Source organism: Cetorhinus maximus, chromosome 20 (genome assembly GCF_964194155.1).
Source record: "Cetorhinus maximus chromosome 20, sCetMax3.hap1.1, whole genome shotgun sequence".
Taxonomy (NCBI): domain Eukaryota; kingdom Metazoa; phylum Chordata; class Chondrichthyes; order Lamniformes; family Cetorhinidae; genus Cetorhinus; species Cetorhinus maximus.
The window spans coordinates 41747041-41767099 of NC_135898.1; the positions used below are offsets into that span (position 1 = coordinate 41747041).

The window sequence follows — 20059 nt, forward strand, 5'->3', positions numbered from 1 at the left end:
CTGCTGATTACCAACTACTGCCTTCCATTAACTAATGGATCAGTACTCCTCCATGTTGAACATCATTTGGAGGAAACATTGAAGGTGGCAAGGGCACAGAATGTACTCTGGGTGGGGTACTTCAATGTCCATCATCAGGAGTGGCTCAGTAACACCAATACTGACCGAGCTGGCTGAGTCCAGGACATATCTGCCAGACTGAGCCTGTGGCAGCCAGTGAGAGAACCAACAAGAGGGAAATACCCACCTTCCCTCATCCTCACCAATCTACATCTGTCCATGACAGTGCTGGTAGGCATGGCCACCGCACCATCCTTGTGGAGACAAAGTCCTGCCTTCACATTAAGGATACCATCCATTGTGTTACCTTATAAATGGGATAGACACATAACAGATCTAGCAGCTCAAAACTGGGAATTCATGAGGCACTGTGGACTATCAGCAGCAACTGAACTGTATACGACCACAATCTGGAACCTCATGGCCTGGCATATCCCACATTCTATCATTACCAGCAAACCAGGAGATCGACCCTGGTTCATTCCAGAGTGCAGGAGACCAAGCCAGCAGCAGCACCAGGCTGATCATTACACACTGTTCATTTCCATTAGAAGTCTTCAGATACTGAAGCAGTCTGTGTCCATATGCAGCAAGACCTGACAATATCCAGGCTTGGGCTGATAAGTGACAAGTTAACATTCGTGCCACACAAGTACCAGGCAGTGACCATCTCCAACAAGAGAGTATCTAACAATCTCCCCTTGACATTGGCATTACCATCAATGAAACCCACTATCAACATTCTGGGGGTTACCACTGACCAGAAACTGAACTGGACTAGCCATATAATCACTGGTTACAAGAGCAGGTCAAAGCTGGGAATTCTGCGGAGAGTACCTCGCCTTCTGACTCCCCAAAGCCTGTCCATCATCTACAAGGCACAAGTCAGGAATGTGATGGAATATTCACTCTTGCCTGGATGGGTGTGGCTCAAACAGCACTCAAGAGGCTCAACATCATCCAAGATAAAGCAGTTGCTTGAGCAACACCTCAATCACCACCTTAAATATTCACTCCCTCCACCATTGACACACTGTAACAGCAGTGTGTACCACCTACAAGCTGCACTGCAGAAACTCACTAAGGCTCCTTAGGCAGCACCTTCCAAACCCATGACCTCTACCACTTAGAAGGACAAGGACAGCAGACACATGGGAACACCACCACCTGCAAGTTCCCCTCCAAGTCACACTTCATCCTGAATTGGAACTATATGGCCTTCACTGTCGCGGGGTCAAAGTCCTGCAACTCCCTTCCTAACAGCACTGTAGATGCAGCTACACCACATGGACTGCAGTGGTTTAAGGTGGCAGCTCACCACCACCTTCTCAAGGGCAATTAAGAATGGGCAACAAAAATACTGACCTAGCCAGCAACGCCTACATGCCAAGAACAAATTAAAAATAGAAAGAAATACTGTTCACTTTCAATTCCAGGTAACAAACTTTGTAATATTAATGCTTAGAATATTCCTAGAAGTGGAGCCTCTCACCATGCATTAGTGAAGTGAATTTGCATCGCTAAGACTCAGAACTCAGGTTTTACTTGAGGGCTCTGTTTCACACACATAATTTTGATTTTGTTTTTGTGATTGTAACTGTTTCTCTTCAAGGCCATTATCATTACTCACTTTTTCTTTAGTATGACAGCAGCTGTTGCCATTCAGTTCCCCTGGTTAACGTTCTCTAAAATTTTTGCTACTATCTCCATGACAACTAGCAAGATTATTAAAGCTTCCTCGGAATTTGGCCTGGATATCAAGTGCCTCCAATAACTGTCCTCATTATATGGTTTCAAAAAAATCCAGAATTTATGATGATCTCCACTTGTATGGTAATCACACGCTGAAATGTGGCACCACATGCTGCATTCAGATTGTTCGAAATAGAACAACACAGACACAAGGGATCACTGGCATCTGCAAGTCCAGCTCCTTGGGGCTGTCCAGTACCAAACACACCACTGGCTTGGCAAAATCAAATTTAAAAACTGCAATTGCCAATTTCAAAAGTTCTGTGCCAATGTTGTTGCTTATTGTGCTGTTTTGCTGCTAAATATGACCCCATACTTTCAGGGGTTGTGCTTTTAATATATTTGTTTACTCATAGCTTTTAACACTTATTTTTCCATGTTTTACTTACTAACGGTCCCATCTTTATTAGCAGGTTGATGAGAGGGGCAGATAACCTGTTCACCCTGAGCAACTCCACAACCAGCCCAAAGAAGTCTTGCAAAAACAGTTGAAAATGAGGTGTGGTGGGGCTCAGCAGCAGAGGTCTAGGGCAGCCATAGCTCTACGCTGGCACCAAGACTGGCTGACAAATTTCAGGTGTCAATGGTATTATGAACAGAGAGGTCAGAAGCATTGACACCATCGAGGAGGAAGGTTTTCTTTGGGTATCATGTGGGATGAAATCATAAACTCATTCATAAAGATCTGATACCAAAAGCTGCAAAGCTGTTGAGGAGAAATAGGACCTCTTTCCCAAGATTTGGCTTTGTGGCAAATCTTAAAAGACTTTTCAAGCCTCTTTGTATGGTAACCCACGGATGAGGGGGGAATGTTTGTTTCCACATATTTTTCATTTAATTCTGTGAAACAAATTACGTGGAAAATAGAACTACTGGGTTTTGATTTGAACTGAATGGCAAAACAATATGAACACATGCAACCTTTGAGAAGCCACAGGGATGTCAATACACTAGTGTGCTGAATGACAGCATGTGCAAATATAGGTTTTTCTTTTGATATTTATTATTTGCAAATGGTAAAGTGTGATCTTATTGCACTACATCATTACACTAATTTTGCAAAGAAACATGTTTTTTTTATTTCTTAACTCTTATCATTGTCATTATAGGACCATCTTTGGTGTAAAAGAGTTGGATACTCAGCAACATGCTCCGATTTCCAAGCAAGAAATATGAGACCTAAGTGACGCTAAAATTCTCTCTTCTTTCTAACCCAATGATTTGTATGCTTTAAGACAATTATGAAAAATCAACAAGTATTTGAGAGAAACAGCGCTGTTGTCTGCAGCCTCCTCACCATAACATTAGCCCCTGAGCAGATGTCTAAGCACTGACATTCAAAACTCTTTCACCATTAACTCACTGGCTGGGGCAGAAGGTATATACTAAAGTCTGTCTGTTGCATGGTACACCTTAGGTACAAAAATGGCGGCCCAGTGGTTATCATATTTCTTATTGCATTTGTGTTTGTTGAATTAATTTCATGCTATTTTTGTTGCTGTCTATTAATGAAATACACACTCTGCAATGAAATACCTTTGCATAACTGACACGATCTTTCGAAAGTCAGGAAAAGGAGTCACTGGGCTTATGTCAATATTTCCAGGAGGTCCCATAACAGAGAATGATTGGAAAGCACTGCAGTGCAGCTACAGGCCTAAGATTAGTATCAAAAACAGCACCCTTACAATTACACACTGGACCCAGAAAGAATTGTGGAACATGCTACTATTAAGAGTGACTGAGCATAGATGCATTTAAGGGGAAGCTAGATAAACATGAAAGTGGAAAGAATAGAAGGTGATGTAGGCAGGGTTAGATGAAGAAGGGTGGGAGGGGGCTCATGCAGATCATAAACAACAGCATAAACCATTTGGGCCAAATGGTCTGTTTCTGTGCTGTAAATTCTTATGTATTTCTACGTAATCACCCCAAGTAAATTAACGTGGCTCACTGTAATGTAGCTGAAATTTTACTAAATAAATGGAAAAGAAAATCCCACATGTACTATAATGAGCGGGCGATCTGCTCTGTCAGTTTACTGTCCTATGATAATGGTTAAAAATGACCATATTTATCAAAACAAAATACAGGGAATAGTACATATTGGAGAATTAATCCTCCTTGCACTCAGGTAAGGGGACCTATTTCTAATACAACCACTCCACAGGTATTTTATATAGCAATAGATTTATTTAAAAAAATGTTCAGTACAGGATGCCATTCTATGGCTATGGCTTTGGACCATCTGACTATGGTCATCAAAATAACAGTATGCTAATTGTTCTTAAAATAGATTGTGAAAGCCATAATTACACATTTTCATCTATTAACGAACATAAAAGCAATATTGTAAGTCCAGAAGAATAATGCAGATTTCTTGAAGATCAGCTGCTGCCGCAATAAATGGAGTCAACTCAAATAACTTACCTTCCATGACATAAACCAGAGAGCCCACGTCACCCTCTTTGATGATGCAACTGTCCTTGCCATATTCCACTGGGTACATGCAGTCCACAATTTCTTGAATCTGAGACAACTCCAGGTTTTTCATGAAGTCATTATCCAGGATTGCTTCCTTAATCAATTCTTTGGACCTTAAAGTGAAAGAAATGAGAAGTTGTCAGCAGGAATTCTATCAATTCCCCAAAGAGTACACTATTGGCAAAGAGAATTAAGAATGTCAAAGATTTCTTGTTGTGAAGAAATTTTGAGAACTCCATCAAAACAGAAGGTAAACAATTAATATTGCTTATGAGATGTTGCATAATAGATAACAGACCGAGGATAAAGGTTTAAAAGGTCAATGCAACCATCTATACCTCTTCATTAATTTTCAACAACCTGATAGTAATTAAATTGCTTTCATCTTGGATAATGTGCCTATTTTAACACAGGATCTCAGTACAGTACAAATCATCAACAGCTTTGCAAAATGCTATGAAAGAGGACAGTCAAATGTCAATATATTTAACTCAAATAACAATGACTGTAAACAAGACTGTAAAAATATCAGCCCACGTTTACATGCAGTGATGCAATGCATCGAGCAAATGACAGCAATAGTATGGAGAATAAATCAGACAGTAACCCAGTGTAATTGTTCCAACTGGGTACAAACCATTACTGCAGCTGTGAACCATCTGAAAAGACATAAGCAATATCAAAAGCCTCAAAGAACATGCTGGTGGACAGTGACTGACCTGTTTGATGTAGGTATATATTATACTAAGGCACTGTGTCACATTTACAGTATGGAGTCGTGAAGGGAATCCAAAAACCAAAGTGAAGGCATTGAAGATAAGCAATATGAACTATTCTCCAAGGTAAAATATAACCACGGCTGGCCACATCAAACAAAAGCTGCAACACAAAGAACCAATAGGTTCTCGAGGCCCCTAGTATTACAAATCTAAACACATGTATGCATGAATGACACTCAATAAATGAAAAATCAACTTGTGGAAGGAGCTTGTATGTATATAGTGCCTCACATTTCTCAGAAAGATCGAAATGATGCCATGGCATCATTAAATTGTGATGACAGCATAAACTTGGTTCATACTGTCTTGAGTATAGGAGATTGAAATTGAGATTTAACATATTAAAAGGATTTATAGGCTAAATACAGAGAAATGATCTCCTGCGTTGTGGAATCAAGAACAGTGGGGCTTATCCTTAGCGTTTAGAGATAGGCCATTCAAGAGAGAAATCAGGAGGTGCTTTCACACACAGTCAAAGCTTAGAACTTTCTTCCCCAATATATTGTGAACGCTGAGACAATTGGAGTTTTCAAGGCAGAGATATATTTTTGTTAAGTCAGGATATCAATGGATATGGAGTAAAGGTGAGAAAACAGATTTCAGGTGCAATCAGCCATGATCATTGTTCTGTCTAATTTCTCTCTGATGTATTCAATTTGTTTGTTGCTCTGTGCTGCTCCTTTAAGATTGCTGTGCATGACGCATGTGCTCATCCTAAAGGGAACATTAATTGCTCATGATGTTTGTTCCCTGCATGGTAATTTCCGATTGTTGCACAGTTGCACGCCCATGCAGCTCAGAAGGAACTTTGGCCATGATCGAATTGAATAGCAGCGCAGGTTCAAGGGGCTGAATGGCCTACTCTTTTTCCTAGTGCTCATACATCACAAAGTTTCACATATAAGGCATACTTTGATGTTATGCAGATGAATGTTTAGTTTCATTTTCCAAGTATTTACCTTGTTCACAAAATATTTGCTTAGTCCTCATCAATGTGAAGGTAAACGTCAATAGACAGATCCTTCCATTTATAATATTAGAATATTAAATTCTAGATTGTTTATCTCCATTTAGGGTTTTATGAAACATTTTTATTGGAAAACTACACTATGGAGAATTTGCAAGTCCTGTGATAACAGCTTCATTAGAATTGTCAATAATTCCCAAAGAACAAGACATGTTGATCCTGATGAAAAGTCAGGCAGTAATTAATGCTGGTCCCAAAGGAAACTATACACATCTGTAATATTCAGAGAACAAAACAATGACCACTTGAACTGCTCTGAAACTTTATAACTGCATTACAGAAAACTGTTAGAACAATATAAAAACTCGTATTTAATTCAAATTTACACAGTGAATTCAAATTTATCAGATACAAAGTGATTCAGTGAGTGCTGCAATGTAAACAATCTTCACCAAACAATGGCAGTGGGACAGTAAAATACGCTTTGCTGTGCACCGCAGCGCTGGGATGTGGGGGAGGGGACGGTCTCCTTCATTTCACACGAGCTAAGTTTCTGATTTGGATTGTGTTGTGAGAAAACGGTGCAGGGAAAAAAACAATTTGCCCTCAGGGAGACGGTGCAGAAAAAAAAAAATGAGCAAATCAATCCAGTCACTTCCATCTCTCTGTAGGTGCTCGAGAGCATTGAAGTGAAGGCCCGAGGGTAGTTGTCCATCTCTTTCCTCTGAAGGCGAGGGAATTTTATATGTAGGGCCTGAGGATGGGGCATAAACCCTTTAAACGGGTCAGAGAAAAAAGCAGTACCAGTGTAAAATCCCTACATCAGGTTTTCTTGCTAATTAACAAGGTATAGTAATTTTGTTATACTGCATGCTGCAGGAATGGGTGGTGCTGGCTAATCAAACATGCCAGTTAATGGCGAGTTACATTACTCTGGACACAAGTGCTGCTCTGTCTTTGAGGGCTTGAGGGTGTAGAGATGTAGTACAGAGAGGTCTCTTTAGTTGAACAAGTTTTATTTACAAAGCTGTTGGATTAGCTGCCTGATTCCAGCAGGACTAAAATACACTACCCCAGGCTAGGAAAACTCCACCCCCTTATGAGATTCCCCATTCTCAGTGTTGATTGGCTGTTCTGACCACGTGATCCTTACTCAGTAAGGCTGGCCTTAAAGCAACAATACCACATCCCTCCCCCTTTAATTTCTTGTTTTACATTCCTTGCACAAATTACTTCATACAGCTGAATAGAAAACAATATCAAAAATCTCATAAATAATCACTTACACTTTGTTATGAATTCAGATTAGACACATATATAAGCCCAGCAATTACAAATCCAGTCATTGAGGGGTATTTCTCTTTCGGGTAGAGCAGTGTAACTCTATAGCCTGAGACTCACCTAAAGATCGACACTAACAGGAACAGAGATAACGGGTGCCTCTTTTGGCACAGGCAGTTCATTACTATTTGATTCAATGGAGACATCAGTTATGTATATAACAGGTCGGTCAGGTACTTTGGAGCTTACTGGTTCTATAACATTTCTTGGTGGCAACACTGACTGTGGAAGCGTCTCCCTGTTCCTCAGGTGATCCACATGTTTACAAATGATCCTGCCTTCCATGTCTACTTGGTATGAAAGGGATCCAGTCTCACAGACAATAATCCCTGGGATCCAACTTGGACCGCTACTCAAGTTTGTTACATATACGACTTCATCTACCATAAATTTCACGGCTTGTTTTCTAATTATTTTGGTCCTTCTCTAAACCCCCTGGCAAATTTGGAAATACGAGGCTCAGACTCGTTCTGAGATGATGGTTCATAAGCAGTTCTGCTTGTGGAACTCCTGATGTGGAATCGTGCAGTAGGAAAGGGATGAGATTTTGGTTTCCAAGGTTCCTCCTGACAATTTTTTTTAGCCCTGACTTGAAAGTTTGGATGGCCTTCTTGGTTAGTCCGTTTGATACTGGGCAGCAAGGCACAGTTCGGATGTGTTTGACACCATTTAAACTGGCGAAGTTCTGAAATTCAGCACTTGTAAATACTGCTCCATTGTCTGATACAATGACTTCGGGCAATCCCTGAGCTGAAAAGCATTGGCGCAACCTATCGATGGTAGCATGTGACATAGGTAATTTCACCTCAAAAACCTCCATCCATTTTGAGTGTGCGTTGATTATAAGCAAAACATTGTGCCTAGGAATGGACCCACTGTTAACACTGCAGTGCTTGACTAGCTCCTCAATATCTGCATCTATACCAGGCCACCACACGTTAACTCCTGGTGAGCATTTTCATCTTAGAAATGCCAAGATGAGTGCTATGTAATGAGTGCCAAGAAGAGAGGCACCCTGGTGAATATATTTATTTTTCTTTCTTTCCTTCCTTAAAACCAGATACTCACAGCTGTAGGATGACAGGTAGCACCAGAGTCATTTATCCTCATCGCCAGATGTAGAGATGTACAACCAAGAGCCTTCTTTAGTTGACAACGAACTTTATTTACAGAATTGTTGGATTAGCTGCCTGCTTCTAACAAGGCTATAATACACTTCCCCAGGCTTGGAAAACTCCACCCCTTGTGAGATTCCCCGCACTTGGTGTTGATTGGTTGTTCTGACCACATGACCCTTACTCAGTAAGGCTGGCCTTAAAGCAACAATACCACAGAGGGGGATAGGGGAAGCAGCTGGGCATTCAGGGGCCTGTACCTTGTACCTGCCAGACAAATGATCCTTTTTAAACATGCAGGATAGATTACAGGATGGCCACATCATTGTCATCAATAACCCTCTAGTTTGGAAAATGCAGCAGTGCAGCAATCGAGGGCTGTTGTTTCTGTTCGGTGGGGGTGGTGATGATTGTGCTGATAGAGGCAACTATCACCTGAACCTCCAGATGATTCTTTGCCAGTCTGCAATAAGATGCAGCCAAAATGATGTCGAGGATGGGGCTCGTGGAGGGTTTGGGGGGAAAGGAAGACCTTGACTAACCCTGAGAGTGGAATCCTTCCAGTCCCACGAGCTCAGCTTGACCCAGAAGCAGGAGGAAATTCAGTTGGGTTGGCATTGGGTCCGTGGTCCCAGAAGCAGGTGATCACCAGATCTGTACTATGACTGCACACTTCTTAGATTTCACTGCTATACTTGCACACATACTGAACTATTTTGTTCTTGCTTGTGACGCACTCTGGGGCGGAATTATCCGTTCCTGGTTGCGGTGGGTGTCACAGCAGGTGAGAGCAGAAAATATCGGGAGATCACAAAAATCAGTTTCACGTCATCGTAAAACTAGTTTGCGATCGTCCGCTCCACATGTCAACGGCGGTCTGCCTTTCCCACCACCACATGTCAGGAATCTAATTTCAATGCTTTCACATCTCATTATAAGCCCTGCTTGCCAGAATCACCCCCCCACCCCACGTGGATCATCTGGGCACGTTGGTGTGATTGCACTCCGACGTGTTCCACGACTATTCAGAAGCGAAGTGCACCTGGCGAACTGCACTTCACTCGGGACTTCAAAGTTTGTTTGGAGAAGGTGGAGAAGTGGCCACAGGCAAGGGAAAAGGCTGCGGGCCAAGGACTGTACTGGGGGAGGAAGGTAACCTAGAGTTTGCATGGGGGCACATGTTGTTCTGTGCAAGTGGACTCAAGATGGTGAGGGCTGAGCAGGCAGTCTCCAGAGGAGATAAGGCCAGGTGGAAATATGAGTGTGTGTGTGACAGAGTGAGTGGCAATGTCCCCTGGGCTGGCAGTGAGTGAGATGCCAGTGAATGTGGATGGGCTTGTTAGTGTGTGAACTTAGAGTGATGAGATGGTTGCCCTACCCTGGCAACACGGATGCGATCATTCATCCTCTTTCTACACTGGATGGCCAACCCCTTCTGTGCAGTGTTGGCACTGACCACCACTCTCACTGCCTCCCAAGCTGGAGTGGTGAGATTGCTAGACCTCCTCTGGCTGGAGCGGGGGTGGAGGACATCACGGCGGGCCTCCAAATGGAATTCTAGTGATGGGTCACTGAAGTCTTCCTGGCATTCAGGGCCATGTCTTCACTGGAACAGTTCTGGGCTGCAAACATTTAGAACTGAATGCGCGACTGCAGTTTAGATATGGCACCTGGAGTGAGGAAACGATGAGGTAACAGTGTGACAGGCAATTCAAAGGCCGCCCGCCAGTGAGACAGCGTGTTTCCTGTGACTGCATAATTAATTAGGCGGGAAGCGGACGATACAGCGCAAAAAACAGCCATTGCGGCCAGCGGGTAAAACGTCACTTTTCATGCCCGCTACCACACTTAGTGCAATTGTGGGACGATTCTGCTCTGGGTAAAGGCAGTTGATAGGTGACTTTATGGAAACTGCAGTTTGTGCCTTCATTGACTGAATGTTTTATTGGTCCTAACATTTAAAAGAGAGCCATTGGTCAAAAAAAAGCAAGCTTCAGCAGTAGACCAGGGAAGTGTGAAAACAGTATGTTTTGCTGTATGGGAAATGAAAGATATGCACCTCCCAGAGGCTCAGCTGCAGCTAAGCCAAAACAAAATGAGTTGGATGCCAAAGTCAGCATTTGGCCAGACACTTGGAATGTTTATGAGCTGATAGGTGCCAGAGCGTGGGAAGACAAAGATCTGGAGAGTTTGATCTAGTTTGGGCCAGGCACAAAAACTTCAGTGACATCTTTTGTAATTGGACCATTCAAAACATAACGAGGTAGTAATTGGGTTAAATCAGTCTCCTAGGACTCTGCTGAGAAAAGAAGGTGTATATAAAAAAAGAATTCCCTGGAAGAGTTAATCACCTTGAGGAGGTTTGGGCCATCAGGCAAATGGACACTCAGAGGAGAACAGGGCCGGAGGAGGGACCACAACTATACATGTTGCATTGACTGGTGCAACCAGTCCATGATTATGTGGAGATGATGCTTCAACCCAGAGTCTAATGGTAATGCTGCCACACCTTAATATTACTGTTCAGACATTGGCACATATCAAGTCAAATTTATGCTGAATAAAATATAACTACTGTCACCAATAAGGGTTATCACTTTGAATCATTTCAGAATAAGGGAAAAGGGGAATAACCCCAAATTCCAACAATGGAGATGCAGCCAGGAGTGATAAGATGGTTGCTTTTTAAAATTATCATTCACTATTAGTGGAATCAATTCTAGGGCACTTGGCTGGCCACCTTCGGGAGAGTGAGGAAGCAGTTGGGGACTGAGTATATGGGTAATCGTGGTTTATGTGCCAGGGACAGGCAGTTTGAGAATCTTGCTGCCAGTGACTTGGTCTCATTTCTTGCGAGTCCTAAGAGGGACTCATACAAGAAAGTAGCTGATTGGCTCCAGATACAGACTGGCCTGGGCAGGTTTAAAATAAAAAGCATCTATTGGAGTATGCAGCTTAGTTATGCACAGTGTGGCGACTTGAGAGAGGAAAAGCTCCAGGAAGAGAAGGAACAGTTAAACGAATGTTTTACCAGAGCAAAGAAATTGCGAGCTTTCAAATGCCAGGGACTGGAAGACAAATTGAATGATCTTAAAGTACACTGGCACATCTACAGTTGAGTACTGCAGTGGCAGCTGTACAAGTGCTGAGGGACCAACAAAGAAAGGAACAAAACCAAAAGTTAGAGGCTCAAGTCCAAAAACTCGAGCAGGATTTGGAGGTGGCCCATGTAGTATAAAGGATTCGTGTTAAATATGTAAATAGTGTCTATGTCATTAATGATGTGAGATTACATAACAACAGAGTATGAGATATAATTCTATGTAGAGCCTCGTGCTAAGCCTATACTGTACATAGCTAGTATAATGATCAATAAAGAGTAAAGTTTACCAACAGCCTTGCCTCCAGCATTCTCCATAAATGCAGACCATGAACAACCTCATCTAAAGCCCACAACAATGATAACAGAGTACAAGACACCCTCCAGGTGATGGCTATCCAGCCCACACCGGAAGCTGCATGTAAGTTAAAGATTTATGAGCAACAGGGTCAGCTGAGGCTGAATGATGCTTTGGTTTTGGCTGTAACATGTCAGGAATCTAATTTCAATGCTTTCACATCTCATTATAAGCCCTGCTTGCCAGAATCACCCCCCCACCCCACGTGGATCATCTGGGCACGTTGGTGTGATTGCACTCCGACGTGTTCCACGACTATTCAGAAGCGAAGTGCACCTGGCGAACTGCACTTCACTCGGGACTTCAAAGTTTGTTTGGAGAAGGTGGAGAAGTGGCCACAGGCAAGGGAAAAGGCTGCGGGCCAAGGACTGTACATGGAACGTGGGGGAGTACAGCACAGCTGGGATGATAACAACGGTGGGATTTATCTGGAGATCCCACTGCAGGGAGAGAACGGTGGTTTTACACCAGAGTTCAGTCATTCAGAGTACAGGAATGGATGTCCCAGACGCCATTACTGAGGCTGTGATGACAACCTCTCCAAGAGCAGAGGAGGCTAAGACCCTTTCTAGAGAATTTCCAACTGTTAAAATTGGTGACTGCCCCATCAAAACAACCACCAGGATTAAAACATTCGTAATGGAGTATAATACAGGGAAGTGTGAAGCTATTCACTTGGTTGTAAAAATAAAAAAGCAGAATATTTCTGAAAAGGTGAGAAACTTGTAAGTGTTATTGTTCAAAGAGACTTGGGTGTGCTTTTACAAGGAACGCAGAAAGTTAGCATGCAAGTGCAGCAAGCAATTAAGAAGGCAAATGGCATGTTGGCCTTTATTCAAAGGGATTGGAGTACAAGAATAAAAAAAAACTCTTGCTACAGTTGTACAGAGTTTTGATGAGACCGCATCTGGAGTACTGTGTGCAATTTTGGTCTCCACATTTTAAAAAAGGATATACTTGCATTGGAGTCAGTGCAGCAGAGGTTCACTGAATTGGTATTGGTCCCTGGGATCATAGGGGATTGTCCTATGATAAGAGGCTGAGTAAATTGGGTTTATATTCAATGGAGTTTACAAGAATGAGAGATGATTTTATTGAAACCTACAAAATTCTGAATGGGTTTTTTAGGGTGGACGCTGAGAGATTGTTTCCATTTGTCGGGGAATCTAAAACATGCCAATCATTTAGGACTGAGATGAGGAGAAATTTCTTCACTCAAAGGGTTGTGAATCTTTGGAATTCTCTCCACCAGAGGGTTATGGATGCTCTATCGTTGAATGCATTTAAGGTTGAGATAGGCAGATTTTTGGTCCCTCAGGAAATTAATTAAGGGATACGGGGAGCAGGTAGGAAAATATAGTTGAAGCCCAGGATCAGCCATGATCGTACTGAATGATGCAGCAGGCTCGATGGGCTGTGTGGTCCTATTTCTTATGTTCTTATGTAATTGTTCACACAGACTTGGAGGACGAAGATGTGAAAAAGGTATTTTGGGCTGTACCTATAACTCAGGAGTTAGGGTTACTATCGATTATGCTGTGATGGCCATGTGCGCCGACAGCTTTTACCTTGTTTGGGAGATGTTATGTGCCTTTGACATTAGCAATATCAACATAAAAACAGAAAATGCTGGAAAAACTCAACAAGTCTGGCAGCATCTGTGGACAGAGAAACAGAATTGACGTTTCGAGTCCAAAATGACTCTTCTTCAGAACTTCAACTGTAGCCACTAATTCAGTGAGGCAGCTGTTGATTGAATCTCGAAGGTAGATTGGTGGCCCAGGCTGAGGGAGGACATCTACAGCAGGATAACCGGCTGTCTGGTTTGCCTTCAGGATAACCCAGAACCTGGCACCAACAGAGCCCTCCTTCAGAACCTCTGCCCCCCAGGTACCCAATGGACCCACCTTCAAACTGATTTCATCAGGTCTCTACATGGGGCTCCATCAGGATATCAGTAATGCCTGGTGATTATGGACAAATTTACCAAATAGATGACAGGGCAGCCCCCTATAGAACCAACAAAACTGTGGCAGCAGCCCAAGCCTTACTGTGTGAACTGTTCTGCAGGATATCAACCAGGGATTGCATTTTACAGGAAAAGTCTTTCCCAAATTGTTGGAAGTGATAGGAAACACAAAAACTACAGGCGAGTTACCACCCACAATTCTCACAGGTGGTAGATCGGGTCGATCGGACCCTGAAAACAATGTTTAAAAATCTTGTGCAAAACAGCCCACACAATGGGTTAAACTGCCCATGTGCCTGATTGTGACTCAATCCACGCCTCACTCCACTATGAGCATATTCCCTTATCAGGCGATGGTGGGTAGAGTAATGAGAACCCCGGGACATCTATTTAACACCTAATTCAGCACAAATGCGAATGGGTTTAATAGATAATAACAAAAAGCTAAAAGCTACTGCGGATGCTGGAAATCCAAAACAAAAACAGAATTGCCTGGAAAAACTCAGCAGGTCTGTCAGCATCGGTGGAGAAGAAATCAGTTAACGTTTCGAGTCTTCATGACCCTTCGGCAGAACTGAGTATAGTTAGGAGAAAGGTGAAATATAAGCTGGTCTAAGGTGGGGGGGCGGGGGGAGAGAGAAGTTGAGGGTGGGATGATTGTGGGGATAAGCAAGCAGTGATAGGAGCAGATAATCAAAAGATGTCACAGACAAAAGGATCAAAGAGGTGTTGAAGGTGGTGATATTGTCGAAGAAATGTGCTAATTAAGAATGGAAGACAGGATACTCAAAGTACAGCTCTAGTGGGGGTGGGGTGGAAAGACTAACAAAGTTTTAGTTTTAGATTTAAAAATAATGGAAATAGGTGGGAAAAGAAGAATCTATATAAATTATTGAACAAAAAGGGAGGGGGGAGAAACGGGGTGGGGATGGGGGGAGGGGGAGTTTAAGATCTAAAGTTGTTGAATTCAATATTCAGCCCGGAAGGCTGTAAAGTGCCTAGTCGGAAGATGAGGTGCTGTTCCTCCAGTTTGCGTTGAGCTTCACTGGAACAATGCAGCAAGCCAAGGACAGACATGTGGGCAAGAGAGCAGGGTGGAGTGTTAAAATGGCAAGCGACAGGGAGGTTTGGGTCTTTCTTGCGGACAGACCGCAGGTGTTCTGCAAAGCGGTCGCCCAGTTTGCGTTTGGTCTCTCCAATGTAGAGGAGACCGCATTGGGAGCAACGAATGCAGTAGACTAAGTTAGGGGAAATGCAAGTGAAATGCTGCTTCACTTGAAAGGAGTGTTTGGGCCCTTGGACGGTGAGGAGAGAGGAAGTGAAGGGGCAGGTGTTGCATCTTCTGCGTGGGCATGGGGAGGTGCCATAGGTGGGGGTTGAGGAGTAGGGGGTGATGGAGGAGTGGACCAGGGTGTCCCGGAGGGAACGATCCCTACGGAATGCCGTCAGCTGGGGTGAAGGGAAGATGTGTTTGGTGGTGGCATCATGCTGGAGTTGGCGGAAATGGCGGAGGATGATCCTTTGAATGCGGAGGCTGGTGGGGTGATAAGTGAGGACAAGGGGGACCCTATCATGTTTCTGGGAAGGAGGAGAAGGCGTGAGGGCGGATGCGCGGGATATGGGCCGGACACCACCACATTCAACACCTCTTTGATCCTTTTGTCTGTGACATCTTTTGATTATCTGCTCCTATCACTGCTTGCTTATCTCCACAATCATCCCACCCTCAACTTCTCTCTCCCCCCGCACCCCCCACCTTAGACCAGCTTATATTTCACCTTTCTCCTAACTATACCCAGTTCTGCCGAAGGGTCATGAAGACTCGAAACGTTAACTGATTTCTTCTCCACCGATGCTGACAGACCTGCTGAGTTTTTCCAGGTAATTCTGTTTTTGTTTTTAATAGATAATGTCTGGCTCTGACAGTTGGTGATCGCATTACCACAATCAATGAGTTTGTAGCAAAGCACCTAATCAGAATAAAACAGCAGGTGAGAAGTTATTTTGAGAAAAATATACGATCTAACCTGATGAAACATAGATTTAAGGTGAGAGGAGAAAACTATAGAGGAGATGTACGGGGCAAGTTTTTTACGCAGAGGGTAGTGAGTGTCTGGAATTCGCTGCCAGAGGAGGTGGTGGAAGCAGGCACGATAGTGGTGTTTAAGAGGCAGCTTGCCAAATACATGAATAGGATGGGAATAGAGGGATATGGACCCCGGAAGTGCAAAATGTTTTAGTTGACGGGCAATATGATCGGTGCAGGCTTGGAGGGCTGAAGGGCCTGTTCCTGTGCTGTATTTTTCTTTGTTCTTTTGAATATAAAATCTGTAATGTGAACATAAGATATGACAAAAAGGAGCCCTAATCTCAATGGGTTCCTGGATATTTACGTCATATTTTTATAAATAGTATCCTATTGGATAGCAAGATATTGAATATAAATATCAAAATATTTTTAAATCACTCATTGTATAGGAGCATAGAAAATAGGAGCAAGAGTAGGTCATTCAGCCCTTCAAGCCTGCTCCGCCATTCAATATGATTATGGTTGATCCTCTATCTTAACAGCATCCTCCTGTTCTCTCCCAATACCCCTTGAAGCCTTTAGTCTAGAAATCTATTTTCTTCTTAAATATATTCAGTGACTTGGCCTCCACAACCCTCTGTGGTAGAGAATTCCACAGGTTCACAACCCTCTGAGTGAAGATGTTTTTCCTCACCTCAGTCCTAAATGGTCTACCCCATATCCTCAGACTGTGACCCATTGTTCTAGACCCCCCAGCCAGAGGAAACATCATCCCTGAATCTAGTCCATCCTTCCCTATCAGAATTTTATACATTTCGATGAGATCCTCTCTCATTCTTCTAAACTCCAGTGAATACAGGCCTAGTCGACCCAATCTCTCCTCGTACGACAAAATAGAACTAAGGGTCACTGTTTAAAACTAAGGGGTTGTCCATTTAAAACAGAGATGAGGCAAAATGTTTTCACTTAGAGGGCCGTGAGTCATTGGAACTCTCTTCCTGCAAAGGTGGTGGAAGCAGAATCTTTGAATATTTTTACGGCAGAGGTGGATAGATTCTTGGTAAGCAAGGGGGTGATAGGTTATTGGCGGTAGGTGGGATGCAGATTTCAGGCTACTATCAGATCAGCCATGATCTTATTAAATGGCGCAGCAGGCTCAAGGGGCTGAATGGCCTACTCCTGCTCCTTGTTCGTATGTTGATATGTTCGTAATCCTGCCATCCCAGAATCAGTCTAGTGAACCTTTGCTGTACTCTCTCTATGGCAAGTATATCCTTTCTTAGGTAAGGAGGCCAAAACTGTACACAATACTCCAGGTGTGGTCTCACCAAGGACCTGTACAGCTGCAGTAAGATATCCTTGCACCTGTACTCAAATCCTCTCGCAGTGAAGGCCAACATACCATTTGCCTTTTTAACTGCTTGCTGCACCTGCATGCTTGCTTTCAGTGATTTTAGCACAAGGACACCCAGGTCCCTTTGAACATCAACATTTCCCAATCTATCACCATTTACACACTATTCTGCCATTCTGTTTTTCTTCACACTTATCCACGTTATACTGCATCTGCCATGTATTTGCCCACTCACTCAACCTGTCTAAACTGCCTTGAAGCCTCTTAACATCTTCCTCACCACTCACATTCCCATCAAGTTCCATGTTGTCAGTAAACTTGGAAATATGATATTTGGTCCCCTCATCCAAATCACCAATATATATATTGTGAATAGCTGGGGCCCATACACTGATCCCTGTGGTACCCCACAAGTCACAGCCTGCTACTCCAAAAAAGAAACATTTATTCCTACTTTCTGTTTCCTGTCTGCTAACCAATTCTCAATCCATGCCAATATATTACCCCCAATCCTATGTGCTTTAATTTTGCACACTAACCTCTTATGTGGGACTTTATCAAAGGCTTTTTGAAAATCCAAATACACCACGTCCACTGGTTCTCCCTTATCTATTCTGCTAGTTACGTCCTCAAAAAACTCTAGTAGGTTTGTGAAACATGATTTACCTTTCATAAATCCATGTTGATTTTGTCTAATTCCCCTGATCTTTTCTTAATGTCCTCTTACTGGTGTGTACTGATCATGACCCGTGTAAACTCTTAAATAGAATTTGACCCTCAGATTTCTTTTTATAGTTCTTTAGAAATTGGTTACTGTATTGTATCACCTCTTGTTTTTGTTGGAGTTCTTTAAAGGAGTAATATGTGCTGTGGATAAAGGGGAGCCTGTAGATGTACTGTACTTGGATTTCCAGAAGGCATATGATAAGGTGCCACATCAAAGGTTATTGCGGAAAAAAAAGCTCATTGTGTAGGGACTAACATATTAGAGTGGATAGAAGATTGGCTGGCTGGCAGAAAACAGGGAATATGCATAAATGGATATTTTTCTGATTGGCAGGATATGACGAGTGGAATCCCACAGGGGTCTGTGCTGGGGCCTCAACTTTTTACAATTTACATCAATGACTTAGATGAGGGGAGTGGAGGTTGCAGACTGATACAGATAGGTTGAGCGAGTGGGCAAAAATATGGCAGATGGAGTGTAATATAGGAAAATGTGAAGTTGTTCACTTTGGCAGGAAGAATAAAAAAAGCAGCATATTCTTTAAACGGGGAAGGACTGCAGAATTCCAAGGTGCAGAGGAATCTAGGTGTTCTACTGCATGAGTCACAAAAAGTTAGTATGCAGGTTTAGTATGTAATTAAGAAGGCTAATGGAATGCTATCCTTTATAACAAGGGGAATTGAATATAAGAGTAAGGATGTTATGCTTCAGATATACAGGCCATTGGTGAGACCGCATCTAGAATACTGTGTGCAGTTTTGGTCTCCTTATTTAAGGAAGGATGTAAATGCATTGTGTCATGAAGATATTAATGCATATAATGTTATTGGAAATTATTTTAAATTGGATTTGTAGTAGGGTCTGTGTCTGTGAGTGTGTCTGTGTGTGTCTTAATTGGATTAAAGCCAGCTAGCCTGGGTGCTTTGATGTATAGTAGTTTTAAGATGTTAACAGTAGGGTAAAGGATGCATTTGCATTTTGGGGGTGAACTCTTGCACCTAGCTAGGAGACATCAAGCAATATGTTTATATTACTAGTAAAATTGGTACTATGAAAGGGGTTTTATTATTAGAAGAGGTAGAGTTCAAAGGGCCTGGCGATACAATGAAAAGTTACATTCAAAGGGAAGGCTAGGTATATACAGAAGAGTTTTGTGTACGTAGGTTAGAGGCATGCTGCCTGTAAGCCTACAACTGTCTACAAAAGAAACAAATTGAAAGGGAGCTCATTTTGAATTCATAAGATAAAATGTGCTTTGCCTGTGTCTGTTTAAAGTCTATGGGTAATTTTTGCCCTAGTGAAGATTTTAGGAGTGATTAGTTTAGGGATTTGTTTAATAGTTATTATGATAGTAATTTGTAGATGTGTATGTGTTTAGTACCTTGTAAAATTAATAAATGTTTAATTTAATTTATATAAAATTTGAGGCTTGGTGGTTTCATTTCTGAATTCAGAGTTGCATCTCAAATATACCAATTGAAAATATAGGTTATGACAGTTGATTAAAGTTTCCCTCTGGGATTTTAAATAACTCAGCCTTTACCAACTGCTGTGTTATATCAGTTGGAGGCAATTCAAAGGAGGTTTACTAGATTGATACCTGGAATGAGCAGGTTGTCTTATGTGGAAAGGTTACATAGACTGGGCTTGTTTTGACTAGAGTTTAGAAGAGTGAGGGATGATTTAATTGAAGTATGTAAGGTCCTCAACAGTCTTGACAAGGTGGACATGGAAAGGATGTTTCCTCTTGTGGGTGCCCAGAACTAAGGGACACTGCTTTAAAAATAAAGGTCGCCCTTTTGGGACAGAGATGAAGTGAAATTTTTTCTCTGAGGGTTGTGCAACTTTGGAACTCTGCCTCAGAAGGTGGTGGAGGCGGAGTCATTAAATATTTTTAAGGCGGAGGTAGATAGATTCTTGTTAGGCAAGGGAATCAAAGGTTATCAGGTGTAGATGGGAATGTGGAATTTGAAAAACAAACAGATCAGCCATGATCTTATTGAATGGTGGAGCAGGCTCGAGGA

General features: G+C 42.5%; 1 protein-coding gene across 3 annotated transcripts in view; it reads right to left on the reverse strand.

The window, feature by feature from the left end:
- Positions 1-20059, reverse strand: part of prkg1b (protein kinase cGMP-dependent 1b) — an 855320-nt gene that overhangs the window by 602634 nt on the left and 232627 nt on the right. For all 3 annotated transcript variants that reach the window (XM_078565944.1, XM_078565943.1, XM_078565942.1), the window contains exon 2: positions 4243-4409. In XM_078565944.1, the coding sequence (XP_078422070.1) occupies positions 4243-4409 (167 nt within the window). The remainder of the gene's footprint in view (positions 1-4242; positions 4410-20059) is intronic.